The sequence below is a fragment of the Macaca fascicularis genome, chromosome 5 (genome assembly GCF_037993035.2).
Source record: "Macaca fascicularis isolate 582-1 chromosome 5, T2T-MFA8v1.1".
NCBI classification, from domain to species: Eukaryota; Metazoa; Chordata; class Mammalia; order Primates; family Cercopithecidae; genus Macaca; species Macaca fascicularis.
The window spans coordinates 2,387,685-2,404,476 of NC_088379.1; the positions used below are offsets into that span (position 1 = coordinate 2,387,685).

At 40.9% G+C, this 16,792-nt stretch overlaps 1 protein-coding gene across 2 annotated transcripts; it reads right to left on the reverse strand.

Annotated features, from left to right (window-relative positions):
• Positions 1-639: 639 nt before the first annotated feature.
• On the reverse strand, positions 640-12,805 carry HAUS3 (HAUS augmin like complex subunit 3). Of its 2 annotated transcripts, none has more exons than XM_005554304.4 (5): positions 12,735-12,805; positions 10,745-11,798; positions 9,308-9,747; positions 6,936-7,164; positions 640-2,301 (listed from the first exon to the last, which is right to left on the reverse strand). In XM_005554304.4, the coding sequence occupies exons 2-5, from the start codon at positions 11,651-11,653 to the stop codon at positions 2,068-2,070; spliced, it is 1,812 nt and encodes a 603-aa protein (XP_005554361.3). In that variant the 5' UTR covers positions 11,654-11,798; positions 12,735-12,805; the 3' UTR covers positions 640-2,067. The 2 variants fall into 2 exon arrangements, with proteins under 2 accessions (XP_005554361.3, XP_015305520.3); XM_015450034.3 differs by having other exon boundaries at positions 12,210-12,805.
• Positions 12,806-16,792: the final 3,987 nt, after the last annotated feature.

A 16,792-nucleotide genomic window follows, 5' to 3' on the forward strand; every position in this document is an offset into this window, starting at 1 on the left:
ACATATCTAGTAACACAATGATTATAACTTCAGTAATTATGGCAGACACACAACTACCATCCCTGCCTTGATCAGTCCTGCTGGTCCCCTGGCCTGAGCAAGCGAAAGTTTGGGTGGGGACAGTATAAATCAAGCATCTGGGCAGGGGCATGGTGGCTTACACCTGTAATGCCAGCATTCTGGAAGGCCAAGGCGGGTAGATCACTTGAGGTCAGGAGTTTGAGACCAGCCTGACCAACATGGTGAAACCCCGTCTCTACTGAAAATACAAACATTAGCCAGGTGCAGTGATGCACACCTACAATCCCATCTACTCAGGAGGCTGAAGCAGGAGAATCACTTGAACCTGGGAGGCAGAGGTTGCAGTGAGCTGAGATCGTTCCACTCAACTCCAGCCTGGGTGACAGAGTTAGACTCTGTCTCAAAAAATTAATTAACAAATTAAATAAATCAAGCGTCTGGCCACACATCTAAGTATCTGACACTAATTTAAAGAGAATTTGCTACCATAAACCAGGAAACCAGATGACGTATTTTCCACATTATTGGAGAAAAGAAAAATTTTAAGTAAACTCTCTATCCCAAGACAGAATACAAAAAAATATATACAACAAAAATGTTGCTCAGGTGATATGGAGCTGATAGCAAAATTGTAAACAAAATTTATTGCTACAAAATTAAGGTTTACATAACATTTTAAATAACAAACACAATAACTGGAAAATATTTTTGTTCGATGGGTTTCAAAAATCAAGAGGGTTCATCTATCATCCAGGTATGCCTGTTTTCTGATGGTTATAGCTAAAAAATTCCACAAAGACCACCCAAAACATGTAGTTTTTAGATTGGCACTCCATATTACAAACAGGTGAGGAATATTCTTAAAGGTATTCCTACAAAGCTCACAAGGTATTTGTCATAGGCCACGTATAAATTAGGCACTCAAGAAGCATCTGATGTAGTAACAGATGAGCTACTTCAAATTATTTTAGACCAACCCTTATTTTCTGGTTGCCCAAATACCATTATTAAATATAATTAAACATTTTTGCTCTTAAACTGATTAAAATAGTATCATACATCTTTTGAACAACCACTTTTACAGAATTTTGAAATTCAAATTTCATTTGAAAGTCATTTATGATGTGTAAGTCACATTAAAGTCAAAGCACTGCTGAGCTGTCTTGTAGAAAACTTTGAGTCCCCAGAATTCAGACTCTAAAATGAATGATGGCCAAGGAAGTCCTAATACTCTGCGGTACAAGTAGGGACATTAAAACAGTCTAAAGGTCCATAGCAGTGAATTATGGAGTAATACAATTTAAGCAGCAAAATTTTATCTGACAATCAAACACGAGGGGACCTGGCTATTTCACATATTAAGGTCTATAGATTTAAAAATGCTGACTAGAAGTTCTACACATTTTAAAATATTTAATAGCAGCTGAGCGTGGTGGCTCACGCTTGTAATTCCAGCACTTTGAGAGGCCAAGGAGAGGGGATCATGAGGTCAGTAGATGGAGACCATCCTGGCCAACATGGTGAAACCCCATTTCTACTAAAAATACAAAAAATTAGCTAGGCGTGGCAGTGCACGCCTGTAGTCCCAGCTACCGGGGAGGCTGAGGCAGGAGAATTGCTTGAACCTGGGAGGTGGAGGTTGCAGTGAGCCAAGATCGTGCCACTGCATTCCAGCCTGGAGACAGAGTGAGACTCCATCTCAAAAAAAAAAAAAAAAAAAAATTTAACAGCAGAAAATTTCTATTTCTAAAAAGAAAGTAAAGAAGAGAGATAACTATATTTAAAAATATTTGCATTATGTAATAATGCTTTTTCCCAGTAAGTAAAAAATTACCAGGACTAAGTACCACTAACATGCTCAAGTCATAAAAAGCACTGGTACTCTGAATGTACCACATGAGAAAAAAGCCAAATTAATACTTGAATTCATCAAATGAAATGTCCCATTGACCTCAAATTTTAAAAATTTAGTAGTGTTTATTATATACAGTCTCCTCCTAATAAATAAAAGAGCACATGTAATAAAGATTCGGTTTCCAGTAATTTTCAATCTTCAAGACTAACAGCCTTAATCTTTGATTGAGTTTCTAAATTCTCCACAATATCTTTCAGATAATCTTCATCTTTTAAAAAATATACATATAATTCTCTTTCCATTTGATGTAATTTATTATTTGCCAAAGTTTTTCTTTTTGTCTTCACATCAGCAAGAATATCAGTGAGGAGATGATTTAGCTTATTCAGTTGAGATTCAACTTGATGAAACTGCTCTGTTAACTCCTAAAAAAAGGAAAATAAAAATAAAAATTCAAACACTTTTTTCCTAACACCAATTATAAAATTAAAGTATAATTTACATGGAAAGACTTTAAATGACTTAATAACTTCCCACAATTTTAGCAATAAATAAGCCTCAATTTAAAATCCATAATAGGTTTAATATAAATTCTTAGTAAGATTAATTGCAACAGTTTCTGATAGGTAATTTTAACTGATTCAAAGGAAACTCTTCCTGAAGAGTACTTGATATGTACGCTGTTCTGTGCATTCATATATTCAACAAATACTATTGTGCCAAGTACTGTTTTAGAGATTACTGATACAAGAATGAATAAAATCTCCCTCATGGAGCTTATATTCTGCTTAATTAGTCAAACCTTGTTTTAGCTTATTCTCTGTTTATTCTAGACAGAAAGTACAGAGAAAGTTGAAATGAAGACCAATAAAAGAGAATTATCTCAACACAAATCTCCATTTTTCATTTTTTCTTATTATCTTACCAAATGGAATTACATGACATTCCATGAAAATTATGCTGACTAATCATGTAATTTTCCTGCTCAAGAATCTAGACATGCCGACCCTTCACATTTATTATTATAAATTCAAAATCCTTAGTGTCTAGCATTTAAACTAGATTAACAAGTTTTCATAGCTTTCTAATCAAGCACTCTACTTACAAATTTTAGCCAGTATCACCAAAGAGGTTCTCAGAAAAATCTGTTGCTCTAACTACCCTCAATTTTCTACAGCTTCTAGGCATGGTCCACAAGCATAATTATCTGAGGTACTTGTTATGAATACAGATTCCTGTACCCCCTACTAGATTAAATTACTTAATCTCTGTACAGAGCTAGGAACCTGCATTTTGATATGCTCCCTGATGATTCTAATGTACAAGTTCAAGAATGACTACCTAAGACCTGTCATAAATGCCAATTCACAGAGCAGTACTTCTTAAAATACATATTTTTGAAAATCAAGTAATTTCAACATTTTATCTACATTTAGTGATCTCCTCTAAGACAAACTTGATAAACTTGAATATACTGAGAAACAACAATCTCATCTTTACCTTCAATTAAATACTAAAGATCATACAGTTGCTAAAATATTGCTACAGAGACTGAAGTTCAGCTTCATTAATAATAGAAACACAAGTTAAAATTGATACAGCATTTTACATCACATTGAGCTAGGGAAAAATGCTAATGATACCTACTGATAAGATTAGAGTGAAATTACCATATTTTAGTGATTCTTGGATGCATTTTTTTTTCACATTTTAACATATCTGAAATGAAGATGCATCTTAATCAAGAACATCACATGACTGTTTCTGGCCAGGTACTCTTAAGAAATACTTTCTCATCAACATTCTTGATATACAGTGTGGAAAATTACAGACAACTCTGAGTCCAAAAATAACTTAGAAGAATTGAACATTGAAATGTGATGCTTTAGAACTACCCTAACCATTTAAATTGACTTATTTTTTTTCCTTTTAACATATGTCCAAGAGTGGTATGATAAAAATCTATGTCTACCTACACATAGGTAGGTAAAAGATCTTTTCTACTAAGTATGAAAAACAAAAATTCTTAATAAGAAAACATTGTGTCGCTTTAACTAAGAGGTTTTTTTTAGCAATTCATAAAATGATGGTGTGCCAAATGATCAATGGTGTCTAGTGGACGCTTAAATAGTGCTGGTAGCATTATAAACTCCTTTAAAAGGCAATCTGGCAGTATCAAAGGCAAAAAAAGTGTATATACCACCCCGGCACAAAAAACCCCAACGATCCTATTTCTAAGAATTTATCCAGATGGAAGTATCCAACAACAAAAAGCTATATACACAAAGATATACATGATATTGTTCAAGAGCAAATAAAAGAAAAAAATGAAGACTATCAAAATGCCCAATAACAATAACCAGCTACAAAATTAATGGCATAGTAATTAAATCAAGACAGTATAGTTAACATTAAAAGTTAAGAAAACTTTAGAGAGTAAAAATGTTTATTTCATCATGCTAAGTAAAAACAAAACTATGGTCTTTGCTGAGGGTCTTTAGAAGTTAGCACCACGGCAAAAGACATGAAGGTCAAAATTAAGAACTACAGGACTGTCCCATTTGACAGCCACTTTGTCAACTAGAACCAGAACATGAACTGCTGGCAGAACTACCTGGACTTCTACCACTCCAAGAAGGCAATGCCTGCTAAAGGGGGTGATGTCTCTGTGTGCAAATGGTACTGGCATGTGTAGAAGTCCCTCTGCCCCGGCCGGGCGCGGTGGCTCAAGCCTGTCATCCCAGCACTTTGGGAGGCCGAGATGGGCGGATCACGAGTTCAGGAGATCGAGACCATCCTGGCTAACACGGTGAAACCCCGTCTCTACTAAAATACAAAAAAAATTAGCCGGGCGAGGTGGCGGGCGCCTGTAGTCCCAGCTACTCGGGAGGCTGAGGCAGGAGAATGGCATGAACCCGGGAGGCGGGGCTTGCAGTGAGCTGAGATCCGGCCACTGCACTCCAGCCTGGGCAACAGAGCTAGACTCCGTCTCAAAAAAAAAAAAAAAAGAAGTCCCTCTGCCCTATATCCTTGGTCTTGACCTGGGACAAAGGCACGCTTCCTGGGAAAATCTGAACTGGCTCCACCCCACCTTTCCTCTGTTCTCCATCCTTCTCCCAGGGTGGTAGAGGGGGACCTAGGTACATGATGATCCCTACCCTGGGTCCGTGAATTAGGACTTAACTAATAATAAAAACTTAATGGAAAAGTGTAAAGAAAACTATATGCCTTACAATTACTAAGAAAAAGAAAAATGACACAGGAATATTAATATTAGACAAAAGAATATTAAGACAAAAAGCATCACAGGAATAGTCATTATGTAATGCTAAATGCTTTAATTCACTGCAATTTAAAACGATCAGGATATTCACTGTGATTTTAAACCTAGATATAACTTATAAAACAGACTCAAAATACATAGAGGAAAAAATGATATACAACTACACGGAGAAATTTTCTTCTTTTTTGAGACCGAGTCTTGCTCTGTCACCCACGAAGCAGTGCAGAGGCACGATCTCGGCTCACTGCAACCTTTGCCTCCCGGGTTCAAGCGATTCTCCTGCGTCAGCCTCCCAAGTAGCTGGGATTACAGTTGTCCGCCACCACGCCCAGCTAATTTTTGTATTTTTAGTAGAGATGGGGTTTCACCATCTTGGCCAGACTGGTCTTGAACTCCTGACCTTGTGATCCACCCGCCTCAGCTTCCCAAAGTACTGGGATTATAGGCGTGAGCCACTGCGCCTGGCCTACGTGGAGACATTTTCGAATCCACCATCACAGTGGAAATTTGTATACAATTCTCAATAGATCAAGAAGACAAAAATCAGTAACGGGAGACCTTTCAAAAAACAAATCACAGATACCACTTCACACCCATCAGGATGGCTACTATTTTAAAAACCACAGGAAATAAGTGTTGGCAAAGATGTGGAGAAACTGGAATTGTGCAGCTATGAGACATACAAGACTATCATAGGAGTAAGATCTATAGTAATAAAAACTGTAAATAACCTAAATGTCTGTCAATCTAACAGATAATTTCATTGTGGAATATCACACAATGGAATACTAACTACACAAAAGAGAACACTATGAATGAACTATAGCTTTACATATGAGTGAGTCTCAAAAACACGTTAAGCCATTGAAAAAGCAAGCAAGTCATTGAAGGATACATACCTTCAATATACATACCTTCGGTATACCAACACCAGTGTAACAGCATATAAAGTTCAAAAACACATAAAATTAAGTCTAAGAGAGGCCGGGCGCGGTGGCTCAAGCCTGTAATCCCAGCACTTTGGGAGGCCGAGACGGGCGGATCACGAGGTCGGGAGATCGAGACCATCCTGGCTAACATGGTGAAACCCCGTCTCTACTAAAAAATACAAAAAACTAGCCGGGCGAGGTGGCGGGCGCCTGTAGTCCCAGCTACTCGGGAGGCTGAGGCAGGAGAATGGCGTAAACCCGGGAGGCGGAGCTTGCAGTGAGCTGAGATCCGGCCACTGCACTCCAGCCTGGGCGGCAGAGCGAGACTCCGTCTCAAAAAAAAAAAAAAAAAAAATTAAGTCTAAGAATATATATATATGTGTGTGTGTATGTGTGTGTATAATAAAACTATACATAAAAGCAAGAAAATGATGAACAAAATTAAGCATGGTAGTTACTCTTTGAAGATGAGAGAGGAATTATGTTAGGAGGAGCATGTACCAGTAAGTGTACACAGAGGATTTTAAAGATATAAAGGCAATCCTGTGTTTGCTAAGATGAGTGAAAAAAATACAGAGGCAGTTTTATTTTTTAACACTAATATAAACATTACATATCCTTTTGTGTCTGAAAAATTGTATACATTTTAAAATTTCTGTGCACACTCATCAAAACTATCTGAAATACATATTTATATGTGAAGAAAAATTAGGAGACATAGAAATATATTTTATATTAAGGCAATGGAATTGGGGTAATATTTTCCTCATGTTAACATTTTCTTTAATATCTTTTAAAACAAGCATTTTTTAAAAAAGCATTTTTAACTACTATGGCAAATACCCACCTGATCACTAAGCAAAAGCTGATTTCCTCCTTGATACAAAGCATCACAAAGCATGTCCACATCCTTATTCCGTTTGGACAGAAAGAAAGAATGTTCTTGAGCAGATACTGCCAACTGATCTTGTACTAAAGAAACATTCTGTTTCAATTTCTCAGCCACTTCTTCAAGGTTTCCATGAGTTAGAAACAATTCTTTTTTCTTATTCTCTCCCTCTAAAAGTTGGTAAAGCCTAAAATGTAAAAATTAAAATTATAGGGAAAAATTATCAAGTCAGTATCATTTTCAAAATTATAATCCACTGTATTGGGGCATTTGTGGAGATAGCTAAGTAACAACTTATAAAAATATTGGCCGGGTACAGTGGCTCACGCCTGTAATCCTAGCACTTTGGGAGGCCAAGGTGGGCAGACTGGCTGAGCTCAGGAGTTCAAGACCAGCCTGGGCAACATGGTAAAACCCCATCTCTACTAAAATACAAAAAAATGTTAGCCAGGCATGGCAGCATGCACCTATAGTCCCAGCTACTCAGCAGGCTGAGGCAGGAGGATTGCTTGAACCCAGGAGGCAGAGGTTGCAGTGAACCAAGATCGCGCCACTGCACTCCAGCCTGGGCAACAGAGTGAGACGCCGTCTCCAAAAACAGAAATAATAATAATAATAATAATAATAATAATTTGTGCGCCTGCAAAAATCAAGCAACTGAAACCATTCTAACTGTAACGCTATCTCAGTACAGAAATATATATTCTAACTACTACATTAGATAAGCAGTCTATTACTGAATCCCAGTTTCCCCACCATCCAAGTTTTAGATATAAAATTCTTCTTAACTGCCACTAACCCACTTCAAAGTGCAATTCAGAGATACCTCCCAAGAAAACACTTGTCTCACAGAATGTAACGATGATGTAGTAGAAACAACAGGCTATGGCTCGTGCCTGTAATCCCAGCACTGTGGGAGGGTTACTTGAGCCCAGGAGTTCAAGACCAGACTTGGCAACATATTGAAGTCTCATGTCTACAAAAATAATTTTTCTTTTAATTAGCCAGGCATGGCGGCATGTGCCTGTAGTCCTAACTACTCAGGAAGTTGAGGCAGGAGGATCACTTGAGCCCAGAAGCTGGAGTCTGCAGTGAGCTATCATCACATCACTGCACTCCCACCTAGACAAGAGAGTGAGACCTTGTCTTAAAAGAAAGAAAGGTAAGGGAAGGAAGGGAAGGAAGGGAAGGAAGGAAGGAAGGGGAGAAAGAGAGAGCAAGGAAGGGAAAGGAAGGGAAAGGAGGGAAAGAAAGGAAAGGAAGGAAGGAAGGAAGGAAAAAACAAGCAAGCAAGCAAGCAACGAATTTGAAACAGAAGACCTAGGTCTAGGTCTGAGTTTTCTGTTACGTGAAACCTAGGGCATATCAATCTCTGAGACTTATTTCCACATCTTAACTACTCCACATCTTAACCTACCTGTATTACTGGATTGTGGTGGGATTAAAAGAGAAAAACTAAAATTGTAAACAATGTAAAATATAAAAATAAATGTAAATTTTAAACAATGTAAAATGTAAATAGTTACATAAATAGCTATAATAGTAAACTTTTGCTCAGAATTTTTTAAAAAGTTATTTTTTTAATCAAGTTGTAACAGACTTTCTAAAACTGGTTCAATCCCAAAGCTGCCAATTACATTCTTACAGGTGTAACTACACAATTTCAGGGGTATCACTCACATAGATCATGATGTCAGTGGTACCCCCTGAAATTGTGCAATGAGGCAACCCTATCCAGGCCCCTCATTTTATTAATAAGAAAACAAAAAGATTAGATGCTCTTACCCTAGTCCTGGAGAAAAATGAGGAGTAGGAGCCAGATTTTTGAGGTCTTAAGACTACTTCAGCCCTCCAATTTTCAGTATCCCTCTGCCATCAATTGCTCAGACATCCAGATGAAGCTTGGGAGCTAGCATTCATTCTCAATGATTCTCCTGACTACACACAGAAATGAAGTCTTCTCCCCTCTCTACTGCTACCTTCTCCAAATGCAGTCAATCCCCTGCCCAGCAATACCTACCAAACTTCTTGCCCCAAATCTAAAATAAGGTATATAAATAATAATGTCTAAAGGGGAATAAAACCCATTCATTCCTCCACCTCATCCACTTAAGCTACAAAGTAGCTATTTTCAGATCTAACATAAATGGAATAGGCAGCAAAAAAACTAAAAATGAAAAAAGGCATATGAAAATGGAAAAAAAATAGAAAGATCAAAAGTGAAATGCAAAGAATTGTTAAAAACTTCCAAAATTTTAGCTCAAACTCTCTCTAGTATTTTGCAAAAACAAAAGGAAAAATTTACTAAGGAAACAATGAAGCATACATACCTATGAGTAGAATAATCCTTAGTATCAATGGTATTCCTTGGATTTATCTGCTGAGAAACTGATGGATCTGTTAATATTTCTAATTGCTTGTAGAGCATCATGTTACTTTGACTAAGTTCTTGAACCAAATTTTCAAGTTCACGATATATGTCCCAATGCTTTCTTAATTCAATTTCATACGATAACTGTAGAAGTTCAAATGATGCCTTTTGTTTTATTAATTGATTTAAAACTAACTCTTGTCTTGCTGTGTAATAATCTTGTTTAGCAATCTGCAGATCAAAATCTCCCTTTACCACTGGCATATTCAATAACTGGGCATTCTCTCTTACCACAGCAGGTAAACTTCTGTCTTTTATTTGAGTGATCTGTTCTTCAAGTTTCATAATCTCACTGGTCAAGCTAGAAATTTTAGCATCTAAATTTTCTTTGTCCACAGCCTATACAAAGAAAAGCAATCACATTTCAAACTGTATGCCTAAATTTGAAATCATCTTAAGATTATTTTCACTTTCCACTTTAGGTGACCAGATAATAAGCTCAATGAATGAAAACTAATTTAATATTCATATAAACCAAAATTACAGTTTAAAAGGGAAAAATGTGGACTAAATTAAGGATATGAATTACTAAATTTTACTGCTATTACTACCATATATATAGTAATGGCTACCAAAATAGAGATCTTATTATACTTGTTTTACTCAATCAAAATCATTATTAATAGCACACTATTCACTGAATCCAAGTGTATGTTACTAGTTTTTCTTAAGTTAAAATTACCTCAATAGGTCCTAGTCAGCCAGTTGATTTTAGCACTTCTACATAACCATTGGATTTCCTATATTATTCCAGTTTTTTGTCAGCTATAGAAACTAACCTGGTGCTGATATTCAGATTCAGAAATGTTACATTTTTTACTCAAGTATCTAGCAGTTATATTACCCAGAAAGCAAGCTCTCCAAGAGTGCAGACAGACATCTGCAATACATCTATCCATATATTCTCAAAAAGAAATCAGTTTCAGTCTACTGAACCTGGACCTCTGACTTCATTAGCACTATGCTCTGGTTGGAGCAAATGAGGCAGAATACCCAAAATAAAGCAATTAGTTTCTAGCCACATCCTAAAAAGAAAATTTCAGTCCAGTCTGTATCTGCATTACACAAATTTAAAATTCAGAATGCAAATTAAAGCACGTTTGTTTAAAATAAACTAGATAATGTGGTTGAGATAATTACTATTGCTGCCTCCATTAACGTACGAATCTATTTGTATGAAACACTGACACAGATCACAAACAAACACTGAACAATGAGAAAATAAAATGTAATCTCTTATTAGATGCCCCATTCTAAAGTACTTCAATAGCAATATTATATCCTCTATTCCTAACAATAATTACAATGTGAATCCAAGCTCATTTCTTATGCTTACCTTGCTGGTTAGGCTATGAAGAGTCTCCTCTGCCCATTTTATACTTGACTTCATGCTTGAATTACTTGCTTTCAAGTGAATTAATTGATGTTGAGCACAAATGTACGCCAGCTGCAGTCTAGCCATCTCTAGTCGTCTCTCCTCAAGGATTTCTTGATTATCACAAATAGATGGTGTTTGTATATCTAAAAGCTGAAAATTGTCTTCATTTGAACTTTCAACTACTTCATGTATACCCTGAAAGAACTGTTTTTTGGTATACAAAGTTAATGCTGCTGTGCTTTGCTCTTCCTGACTTAGGTATTTTTCCAAGGAAAATTGCGATAAAAATACCAGTGGATTTGTCCCTTGACCTAAATTAGAATGTCTGAAGAACATCATCAATTGTGTAACTTCATCAGTAAGAGCCTGAAGTTCATTACTGATCTTAGTATTCACTGCATTTAGAATTCCTTGACTCTGCTTCAGCTTTTTAGTGGCTGATTCTTCTTTAGCATTTAACCTCAGAGATTTGTGGCTAGTTACTGAAGCCATCAATTGACATTTATTACGCCGCTGAATTTTTAGGTTCTTTAATTTCAGTAGAGTTTGAACCTCATCCTCTAATTTCTCCAGCTCTTTGTCATCCAGTCTAGGTGTCTTCAAATCAGAAGTTTTACACGTTTTAAGAGCTTCATCCAGTGCCGCCCCTTCTAGGATGGGCTTGCCTGATTTCTGAAGAACGCTAAAAGCTTCCAATTCTCTTTCAGACAACACGTTCTGTTCATTCACATTCCCACAAAACCACTTCAGAAACGATTCATCTTCAATGCCCTCAAACAACCAGTCAAAGTCTTCTCCATTAAGATTATCAGCTTTGGGAAAACCAATTTTTTTTAATGTTTCCACAAACTCATTTCCACAACTCATGGTTTAACTACCCCAATTTTGTTGTATCTGATGTGGGTTTACGGTGTTGATTTTTAGAAAATAAATCCAAATAGAAAAAAACTACGTTTTATACCAAGTCCACAGAGAAGGGAAAATCTATTTTTAGAATCTATAATGATTCCTCCTGGGGGGGGAGAAAACAAGTATTAGACCACAAATATGACGACAGTGTTTTTAAAAAGAAGACACAGACAAATATCACATGATATCCGAGAGCAGCATAATTGGCAGGCAGTCGTAGCTGCAATGTTTGATGATGATAAACAATTAGGCTAGTTCTCAGAAAACCCCAAAAGTAACGAAAATTAATTAACAAGAAAGTGGATCTATTTGGATCCACTTTATCGTTTTTTCCAAAGATAAAATGGTTTAAAATGCATTACTCTTTATAGAGCAACGTTTGTTTGTAATTCAAAATAAATGGATCCAAACAAACCCAAGTCACCAGGAGGCTAGGCAGCCTCTCTTCCCTGCCCTCCGTATGTAAGAAAACGCAAATAAGTATGGCACATCTTCTGAAGAATCAACTATTTACCTCAACGACTCGTCGGGCAAGGCTCTACCTCCAGAGTCCACTACCGCGGCGCGGAGAACAGCAGGAGCAGCAGGGAAGCGCGCGGCCACAATTAAGGGCGCTTCGGGCCGGCCTTCAGCCAGCGCTGAGGCAGCCGCGACGCCGGGGCCGCGCGAACCCGAGGCGGCGTCAGGCCCAGGGATCCGCGGCCCCGAGGCTGCGATACACCTGACGCGCCAGCGGCAAAACCTTCCTTCCGAGAGTCACCCAGCTGTGACACCTAAGCACGCTAACAGAACGAACGCAGAAGCCCACCGAATCGCCGTCGACACCGAGCTGCAGACGCGGGGTGACCGGCCCTGCGCAGCCCCCGCCCCAGCTCCTCGTCCCGCCGACCGGGCCGTGATGCCCGGGCAGCTGCCGGAGCACCTGGAAGGAGTCCCCAGAAGCTCAAGAAAAGAAGAGGCAGCGGGGTGCAGTCGGGGATCGCGGCCACTACTCCAGTCCCACACCCCGGCGCCCAGAACCCAGGCCCGCGTCAGTCACCTGAGGAAGCTCCGCTAGCTTCTCACAGGAAACCGCCGCCACCGCCCTCCGTAACCCGCGCGCCTCGCACTGCCTGACGGGAGCGCCGGGACGCGCGCACGCGCAAGGCGGTGGCGTGGTCGCGGGGATGACCGTTTGCGCAGGCGTGGTGTCAAAAGAGGCGGAGTCGGCGAGGCTGGACTATGGGGTGGAGCTGAGCAGGCGGCGCTCCGCCCCCGGCCGCGGCGAGCAACCTGCCTCCTGGGCGGGGCGCAGGCCAGAGAGAGGCAGGGTCTCGGCCGGGCAGGGCGGGGACAGGGCCAGGCAGGGGCGGGGCCTGGGAAGAGGGCGGGGCCTGGGCAAGGATTGGGGTGTAGAGGAGTGCGGTGGGGTATAGTGGGGCGCCCTCTGCGGAGCCGAAGCTGCGGGCCTGCTCTCAACGGAGCCGTCAGTTGTGCTTCAGGCCTGCCCTGCCCCGTACCTCAGTCTAAACCCTCTGAAGGCACTTTTGAGGGGTACAAAGAGAAGCACAGGTTGGTGGTTGGGAGACAGGCTGGAGCCCGGCGGTGATAGCGCTGGCCCCCGAGAGAGACGAGTTCCCACATCCACAGCAGCCGGAGCAGTGCCTGGTACATTTTAAGGGTTAGGGATTGTTCGCTTAGAATCTTTTACAATGAACTTTATTTTGCAAAAGCACTTAATTCCCAATCCCTCACCTGACCACTATGTAAAAAGCTGACTTCCAGCCGGGCGCGGTGACTCATGCCTGTAATCCCAGCACTTTGGGAGGCCGAGGCGGGTGGTTCATGAGGTCAGGAGTCCGAGACCAGCCTAGCCAAGATGGTGAAACCCCATCTCTACTAGAAAATACAAAAATTAGCCGGGCGCGGTGGTGGGTGCCTGTAATCCCAGCTACTCGGGAGGCTGAGGCAGAAGAATCGCTTGAACCCAGGCAGGCGGAGTCTGCGGTGAGCCGAGATCATACCACTGCACTCTAGCCTGGGCGACAGAGCAAGACTCCGAATCAAAAGAAAAAAAAAAAGCTGACTTCCTCCACAATTCCATTTTCAAAATGTTAGAAATGAACTCACATAAACGGAGTGGCCTGAGTTAAATACAACGATGTATTTAACTCAGGGAGGATGATACACTATTTCCAAAGAGGATGGCAGTCAGTGAAAGATGACTGAAACGGGACTGCTAAATTTCATGCGAATCTGGCTGATGCCCTACAGCCCAGTGAAACCAGACCTCTCTATTGGACAGAATTCGTTTGCATCTCTATCAAACAAAAATCCTTTGCCACTCCTCAGTCTTCCACAGGTTAGCAGGGGCTTTGGTCATGGGTAAATATAATGGAACTCCCTCCCTTCAGCTTCAAATGACCCTAAAGGTGGCTTGTTAGACAATCTTCTAGTCCAGGGTGACTAGGTAGAAGTCGTTTGGATAGTTTTTCTTAACATTTTCAAGGAGAGAAATAAGAATGTTCTAAGGCAAATATTGTAATCTGATAGAGTCAAAGATTTTCCTATTCATTCTTCACTTGTTTTACGTTTTTATTCTCCTCTTTTAAAAGTCAATGAGGCCTAAAATGATCTGAAAAACAAACATGACGGGAAAAATTTCAGAGTGGTGCCCAATCTGCAGGCAGGGAAACCAGGGATGCTGGAAAGGGGAGGCCTGGTGGGAGGCCCCCTGCAGCCCAGGGTTGGAGGTCCGGGGGTGTGCATCAGGAGACAGAGTTGAGCCAGTTTGGACAGAAGGAAGTGGGAGCTGTGCAGGCAACGCCTTCCAGAAATGTTGCTGATGAGGCAAAGACTGAGTGGGAGGAGCGTGACAGAGAGAAAGAGAGAGATACAGAGAGACACAGAGAGACAGAGACAGAGACACAGAGAGACAGAGACAGACAGACACAGAGACAGAGAGACAAAGACAGGGACAGACACAGAGAGACAGAGACACAGAGAGACAGACAGAGAGAGACAGACACAGAGACAAAGACAGAGACAGAGATACAGAGAGACAGAGACAGAGAGAGACAGACACAGAGACAGAGAGACAAAGACAGAGACAGACAGAGACAGAGAGACAGAGTCAGAAAGAGAGACACAGAGAGAGACAAAGACACAGAGACAGAAAAACAGAGACAGAGACAAACACAAAGAGACACAGAGACAGAGACACAGACACAGAGAGAGAGACAAGAGACAAAGGAGAGAGAGAGAGCATGCAAAACGACACAAGCTGAGGGGGTGGGAATGCAGGGCTGAGGGGAGGATTTTTTATTTTGTTTTGTTTGAAAATGAGAGGAACTTGGGGATATTTATAGACTGCAAGGAGGAACTCTGAGGAGACAGCATTAAAGATGGCAGAAAGACAAGGGGCTCCTTTATAGAAAGAGATCCCTGGAGGGCAGGAGGGGTGCACTCCAGAGCCCTGAAGGCCGTTCTAGAAACCCACTTTCCTAGTGACTCCTGGGTGGTTTCTTGGGCCACAAATTAATTCTCCATCTGATTTTGAATTGCTGACCATAGTTATTTGTTGCAAAGGTGCTTACGAGACCATAAAAGCCATAAAAACATTAAGTAAAAATTACAACAGTATCAGCCCCTAGAGTACACACGACAAACACAATAGGTTTAACTATACAGACATGGAAAGTTTTCTTCAGCTTGCCTTGGGAATTTAAGAAAGCAAGTATGTTACACTTATTTCCAGGGTAAGCTTTCTTTTCAGCAGTCAAAATTATTTGGAGTTTTAGTAAGGTCAAAAGATAAATGGAACTCAGGAATTAATCCTCCCTGAGAAAGCCCATGAGAATATAATGGACTAAACAGACCTAAAGACAGAGCTGTGAGGATCAAGTGTTTTTGCTGTTTGCTTTTTCTCCTTCCTGTGGAAGCGATTTTCTCCTATTAGTATTTAAAAAATATTTTAGGTTTTGGACAATATCTTTTCAGACTATTTTTAAACTTTAGAAGTAACAGTCAGATGCTAAAGATTATTTGTTTTAGATGTAGTTTTCCATGAATTTTGTGGGACTCTATTCTGCAAGCAATGGAGAATGAGGGGGTGTTTTCAAGCAGGAGAGTGAATTCTCAGATGTGTGTTAGAAGCCTAATTCTGCAAGACCAAAAATGACAAAAGGTGGTAAGAGACAAGATACAGGACCACTGTTGCAGCATGTAGGAGAGGAGGAGAGAGCTGGACAGAGGGAGCTGCAGGAGCTGGCAGAGCCTGGGGCCTGATGACTAGCCTGGGTCCGCGAGACTCTGGGGTTTCCAGCTGAGCAGGGAGTGGCATTTCTTCCTATTCTTCCTACTAATCCTTCCCATTAAGAAGAAAGAAGACCATAGGGTTGGGAAAGAGTTTGTTTTCCATCCTGTTGACATTCATGTGACAAAGTGAGAACTCAGTCCCCAAACTCAGGAGCAGGTTTGGGTCAGCACAAGCCCAAAGGAGGTGACAGAGTTCATTCACCAAGGTGGCCATGTGGAGAGGGCCTTTGAAGTGGGGAGGAATGGGGACCACAAGGGCTGGCAGCGGAGACTGGGACTGGTGGGGTGTCAGAAAGGGCCTCAGGACAGGAGGAGGAGTTGTGAGCCCCTGAGGCTCAGCAGGTCAGTGGCATAACCATTTACATTCTAGAAAGATCCCCATGAGGCTGGAGTGCACAGGGCTGACCTGGCCAGCGACTCGGAAAGGAGGAAGGAGTAATGTGAGAAGGTCCTGTGGTGATTAGCCCAGATGATTCCAGTGCCTAATTTGGGTGGCCATAATCTCAGCAAAATATGGTGGGAAGGGATATAGGGGGCTCAGGGCCCACTTCCCAGAGGAGGTTGTGCCTGAGCTGGTGAATGCAGGGAGCAGGTGGGAGTGGGGGGCTAAAGTCAGTGCAGGGGTGGGCCGAATTGAGCTGAAGGACAAATGGCGGTGTTTGGGTTTAATCTGGAGGCCATGGGGACCCAGAGGAGGACTTTAGGGAGGTGAGCAAGGAGACCTTTGAGGTCATTCAGGCTGCCAAGAAGAGGGTGGGTGGGAGGCTGCAGGCAAGTGTCCTACTTGTAGGGGGACTTGCT

Excerpts from the sequence above, each read along its gene's own strand:
- HAUS3 (XM_005554304.4), bottom strand. The coding sequence starts at position 11,653 with ATGAGTTGTGGAAATGAGTTTGTGGAAACATTAAAAAAAATTGGTTTT. Across the intron at positions 9,748-10,744 it reads TTCATAGCCTAACCAGCAAG|GCTGTGGACAAAGAAAATTT; the intron begins GTAAGCATAAGA and ends TTCTTTGTATAG. Across the intron at positions 2,302-6,935 it reads AGCTTTTGCTTAGTGATCAG|GAGTTAACAGAGCAGTTTCA; the intron begins GTGGGTATTTGC and ends TCCTTTTTTTAG.